Source organism: Nematolebias whitei, chromosome 4, assembly GCF_014905685.2.
Source record: "Nematolebias whitei isolate Nwh7 chromosome 4, NemWhi1, whole genome shotgun sequence".
Classification (NCBI taxonomy): domain Eukaryota; kingdom Metazoa; phylum Chordata; class Actinopteri; order Cyprinodontiformes; family Rivulidae; genus Nematolebias; species Nematolebias whitei.
Genome location: NC_056501.1, coordinates 51,093,110 through 51,099,491, shown reverse-complemented (window position 1 = coordinate 51,099,491; position 6,382 = coordinate 51,093,110). Strand labels below are relative to the sequence as shown.

Here is a 6,382-nt window from a genome sequence, read left to right as displayed (position 1 = left end):
GAGGTGGAACACCTGGAGAGCTGGTGCAAAGAGAATAACCTTCACATCAATGTGAAGAAGACAAAGGAGATGATTGTGGACTTCAGAAGGAACAAAAACATCTACACCCCCCTGAACATAAGAGGATCTGCGGTGGAAGTGGTCTCCAGCTACAAGTACTTGGGTGTACACATGAATGACAACCTCAGCTGGAGCAACAACACCACCAGCCTGATCAAGAAAGCTCATCAGAGACTCTACTTCCTCAGACGGCTGAGGCGAGCTGGTCTGGGAAGCTCAGTCCTCACCTCCTTCTACAGGTGTGCAGTGGAGAGCATCCTGTGCTCCAGCATCAACGTGTGGCATGGAGGCTGCACAGCTGCAGAAAGAAAAGCTTTGCAGAGAGTGGTGAAGGCTGCACAGAAATCTGTCGGAATCAGCCTCCCCACCATCACAGACATCTACACCTCCAGATGCAGGAAGAGGGCCACCTGCATCATGAAGGACCCCACCCACCCAGCACACACACTTTTTGCCCCACTCCCCTCAGGAAGGAGGTTAAGGAGCATTAAGTGTAGAACCACTAGACTGAGGAACAGCTTCTACCCTGAGGCTGTTAGACTCATGAATCTCTAACTAGAATAATCACTGTGAAAAACCATATCATGTTGCTGCTGATCTGTTTCATGTTGCTGCTGATCTGTTTCAATGTTGCTGCTGATCTGTTTCATGTTGCTGCTGATCTGTTTCATGTTGCTGCTGATCTGTTTTATGTTGCTGCTGATCTGTTTCAATGTTGATGTGTTCATGCGTGCACATCTGCTCACAGACTCATGTTCATGTTTGTGCTGATGTTCAATGTTTTATGTTATGAGTGCTTAGTGTATATTTAGTTGATGTTTTTCTTAGTTCATATCTTAGATGTTATTACTGTTTTTCTTATACATTTTATTGTTGGATGTAACTGGGACCCCGTGTACATAATTTCGCTCCACCACATGTACCACATGAGGTGCGAATGACAAAAAAGAAACTCTGACTCTGACATGCAGCCTGCACAGGTAGGCAGACATGCAGCCTGCACAGGTAGGCAGACATGACAGTCCTGCACAGGTAGGCAGACATGACAGCAGGTGAGCTCAGGTGCGACTCTTCCACACACCGAACCGCTGCGTTAGCATTCATGCTAATGTGCTCAGCTCGACGCAGTACAGGATGTCAGGTACGACACGACACCCCCTCACTGCTCGGACACCACAACATGGACCAAGCTCAAACTTTAACAACAAGACACACTTTAAGTAACAATACAACCAGCAAAGCTGCTTAACAAACGGAACAGCGACGAAGCGCTCGCCATTTATTAGCAACATGCGTTGAAAGGCGAACAAGGCCCGTTTCCAGCGCTCCGTCAAACTGCCAACATTTAATGTCGGTCAGCTACGAACACATCCGACACATCCGACACATCCGACACATCCAACACATCCAACACAGGAGCTGAACTCAGGTCGCGGACATGAAGTATCTACAAGACGCATTTCAAAAACCAGCAGTTTGAACCCAACATTGAGATAAAACGGGACAACGTTCATGTTAGCTTGTGCCATTTACTCCGAGCCAACATGATTCCACTGCCATGGTTAAAAACTACATGATTCCACTGCCATGGTTAAAAACTACATGATTCCACTGCCATGGTTAAAAACTACATGATTCCACTGCCATGGTTAAAAACTACATGATTCCACTGCCATGGTTAAAAACTACATGATTCCACTGCCATGGTTAAAAACTACATGATTCCACTGCCATGGTTAAAAACAACATGATTCCACTGCCATGGTTAAAAACTACATGATGACTGGAGTCTGTTAAACCGTCTTATTATTTAAAATGAGTCTGACGAGTCGTTGCCTGTGGATTTTTCTAACGGTAGTCCGGCTGTTAGCTTACCTTAGCAAGTTCCTGTCGCGTCAAGTGTGTACTATTAGCAGTAATTCATGTCAAACATTTGAGCTGTTACACGGGTACAAGTCGTAAAGTCCTCTTGTGTGACCGGGTGTGTACGCGCAGTGTCCCTCTCACGCCGCTAACACTGAACGGTGTTAGCCAACCACCTGCTAGCGGCGTTTCTCACATTTTAAAAAGAAACTGGACTCTCAGATCCTTCACAGAATTCCACACGGTAATAAATGTATGCTTGTCAAACATACGCGTGTTTTCTGAAACCCTGGGCAGAGCCACAAGCGGCCAGGCTGCCCAGCGGCTCGGCTGGCCCTGGTAGCGGCGGCAGCAGTTGCAGTGAGGCGGCGCACGGCTGCTCCGAGCCGCCTACCATCCAGCCCGAGCGGCCGGACGAAACTTTGGAGAAAATATTCAAATATTATTCTCAGTTCGATGAACCCGTGGGACAAGCGTCCGAATGCCAACCTCGGAGGTAAAGCCACAAACCAGCGCTATGTGGGGCCTCGCCGTTCACTTCCTTACCTTGTGAATTCTTTTCAGAGCCATTGTTGTGCTAGCGCTGGTCGGAGAAAACGTGCGATTAAAATGGCGACTGGTACAACTGAAGATCACAACTCAGATATTCATAAAACACCGTATGTATTCACAGACAACAACTGGTAGCTAGGAAAGTGCACCACCGACACAATTTAGAGGTGAAACTGAACGATAGAAGAGGAAGAACCGCGGCCCTTCCTTCCACTGCGGCGGCTCCCGGATCACTGCGGCCTCCGTCCCGCAGCTTCCGCTCCGGACTCTTCACAATAAAACACGCACGCGCCTCAAAACAACTCTGCGGTGACAACGTTTAAAATAAACTTTAAACCTTTATGTACATTTTACTTTTTGCATTTAATCACGAATATGAATCATGTTTTTATTCTTATTAACCCAAGTCACAAACAAAGCAATCTAACTGTAGAATTCTGTTCAGTCCATTTCAGAACAATCATTTTTAAATAATTCCAATTCAATGCTATTTTTACTTTTATGCATTTTTTAGTTTTAGTACTGTATTGGTATTTTTAGCTCTCAACAACCTGGCTCCATCTTATATTACAGATCTTATTGTTCCATATTTTCCTAACAGAGCACTTCACTCTCAGACTGCAGGTTTACTTGTGGTTCCTAGAGTTTCCAGCAGCAGAATGGGAGGAAGATCTTTCAGTTCTCAGGCTCGTCTCTTGTGGAACCAACTTCCAGTTTCTGTCCATGAGGCTGACACATTGTCCAGTTTGAAGACTTTACTTATTGATAAATCCTATAGTTGGGGTCGGCTTGTCATGCTGTCTTAGACTACTAGAGGACAAACTGACCTAATTTCCTTAAATTAATTGTTAAAATTGAATAGTTTTCATTTGATACTATTTCTATCTTAACATGTGATTCTTGAGCTGCCATTGTGTATCTATTCCTACCAAACCCAGCCGGTCGAAGCAGATGGTCCTCTTGTCCTGATCCTGGTTCTGCTAAAGGTTTCTTCCTCATGAGGGAGTTTTTCTTTCCACTGTCGCCTTCATGCTTGTTCAAGATGAGAGTTCAGTGATGGAGTTAAACTCAAAGCTGCTCCTCAGATAAATAATGTTCAATTATTATTTTATATCTGAATGTTTCTGTTCAGGCCCTGAGACGACTTCTGTTAAGACTTGATGCTATATAAATAAACTGAATAAATAAGTAACAAAACACCATTATATAGAAACTTCCTAAGGAAGTCAACTTATAAGTCTGTTCTTCAGAAAAAGGCCTCAGGCGAAACAAGAATCAGGAAGAGCAGCCAGACAGATAGGTTTGCCTCGGGGGTGTGGGGATTTAAACAAACTCAAAGCTCACGACCAGAAATACATAAAAAGAAGAAGAAGAAAAACGCACAAGTTTTATACAACCACAAGAGGAATTACATCCAAGGACAGTTGAGTCAGCTATACAATCCAAGAAGTTTACCACAGGCTGCGGCAGATTTATTTCTACCTGAACAGTTTGACTTAACCCGCTCTAAATACTGAATATTACAGAACAGTTTCTATTCCCCTTAATGCTCCAAGATGTTTGAAATTTAACTCAATGCTTCTCTTACTAAGGTTTTTTTTGAGGGGGAGTGGGAGAGCAATATCAGTACAGTATATTAAATGAGACAAGTTCTGTAAACATTTGATAAAAAAATAATGTGTAAAAAATATGTTGAGATTTTTGTAATTTTATGAAATGCATTATTTGCAGTTTCTGTGCTTATAAGTACAAAAATAGTGAATACTGATGACAGACTTTCTGTCCATGACGTCTCTTTAAACCTTGTACTTGTGCACGGACAGCCACGGATGACAAGGCTGTACTTAGGCGTGTGTAAATTTATGTTGGGTTTTTCTCCCCAAGGACAAATATCACTTGGACTGTAAAAACAATGTTTGGTTATGACTTCTCAATAAACTGTAACGGGTAGCAAATGGTAGTTGCTAACTAAAATGTATTTTTTCGTGTAGATTTTAAACCTATTTTCTGTCTTGATTATTTTCATCAAACGTTTTAAGTTTGACAAGCATGTTTTAAACTACTAAAAACACGAGTATAAAACAATGTTACTGATTCATTTTCATTTATCATGATTTGCATTTTAGCTTCACCATGCCGTTTTGTTCCCTTTGAACGCGACTGTATTTTATTCTGAAGACCGGAAGTCCTAAACGGAACCTGCATGTGGACGCATCTGTCGCTGCGCCGCGGATCGGAAGCCTTCTGTTGACATGCGCACTCGCTCAGTACGTCGACGTTGTGCTGCAACTGGCTCCCAGTGCGCATGCGTAGAGCTGAATCGCTCCTTCGATGTGCGTGTCGTGTTATTTTTTCATTCAACCTTTATTTCTACAGGTTAATCCCATTGATCCTCGGGACTCATTCACAAGAGACCTGATTTAACAAAGAGTGACGACAACAGTGAAAAACAACGACAACATAGACAGTCACAGAAGAGGCATACAAAATTTAATTCCTTTTTTTATCACATCAAAACAAAATAGCAACCAAAAGGACAGTCAAAAGGAAAAGTTGTGGAAAAAGTTATTAAAATTATTATTTATTATGCGTGAAATAAACTTAGAAGAAAATGTCCTTCAATATTTTTTTGTTCAGTCTTCTGATGTTGTCTTTGTCTTTAGTCTTTATTTTCACAACGGTTGCTAATATGCTAAAACAGCTAAACGTCATCTCTTACACGCTAAACGTAATACAGATTAACACCAGGAGAATCAGCTCGTACATAACATAACATAATATAACAAAACATAATATAACATAACATAACATAATATAACAAAACATAACATAATATAACAAAACATAACATAACATAATATAACATAACATAATATAACAAAACATAACATAATAACCTCAAACTTGATCTGCTTTTGTATATGTAAAAATATATATATACATATATATATATGTACATATATATATATATATGTATATATATGTATATTAGGGGTTGTATATTAGGGGTTGAACAAGTATATAATTTTTAAACTCGACATTAACATAATAAAACCCGAGTAGAACTCAAGTATTTGATGACGTCATAGATCTCAAGATACATTAATTAATTAATTAAACCGCAAAAAAAGGTAATTATTTACAAAAAAAAGACCAACAAAACATTGGGAGCGTATATTATGCTCCTACCATTTATCATACTGCAAATAAGTCACAGGAAAAACTAAACTATTAGTTATTATTATTAAACAGCAAACATGAAGAAACGTGCAGCACGTCAGAAACAAAACTTAAACCGAAACTGGTTCTGGTTTGGTGGATTGGACCCGGTGTTACACCATACTCTGTGACCTGCAACAGTGCAACACCGCCCCCTACGGTCATACGTGGTCACATAATATGACGTCACTACGGATACCCGACTTTACTTTTTTAACCTCGATAGATGTCCTAGCAATCGATGTGTAGATTACTCGAGTACTCTGTTAATGCCCTAATGTATATATGTTGAACATTACTGTTATTGACGCTCTTACTCAAAATGTGTTCTAATACTCCCACCTACTGTTGTATTTTATTTTGTATATTTCTGGTATGTACGTGCGTGACGTCATTATGTCAGGAGAAGAGAAAACGGCGTTCTGTGAGCATGAGCTGTGTGCGTGCAGCACTGAAGGTCTTCGATAAATATGCTGCAAAGAGGCTGAAGAGACCCAGCGACTCACTTGTTTCTGTCTCTGCAACGCCGGCCCCTCTGCGCTACAATCCATTCAACAGGTCATGGGCCCAGGAAGCAGAGAACCGATCAGACAACAGTTTTCTTTTGGGAAGAAGGCCGCACGGATTGAACGGGACTACTGCAAGCTATGCTAAGTTCGTTCGCATTAAGATAAGTGAGTACCCCCCC

At 41.3% G+C, this 6,382-nt stretch overlaps 1 protein-coding gene across 1 annotated transcript in view; it reads right to left on the bottom strand.

Annotated features, from left to right (window-relative positions):
- The window catches only part of ube2d2 (ubiquitin-conjugating enzyme E2D 2 (UBC4/5 homolog, yeast)), a 31,639-nt gene extending 28,919 nt beyond the window's left edge, over positions 1 to 2,720 (bottom strand). Inside the window, exon 1 of the mRNA XM_037675433.1 lies at positions 2,470 to 2,720. Coding sequence (XP_037531361.1) covers positions 2,470 to 2,493 — 24 coding nt within the window. The 5' untranslated portion in view covers positions 2,494 to 2,720. The remainder of the gene's footprint in view (positions 1 to 2,469) is intronic.
- Between the last annotated feature and the right edge of the window lie 3,662 nt (positions 2,721 to 6,382).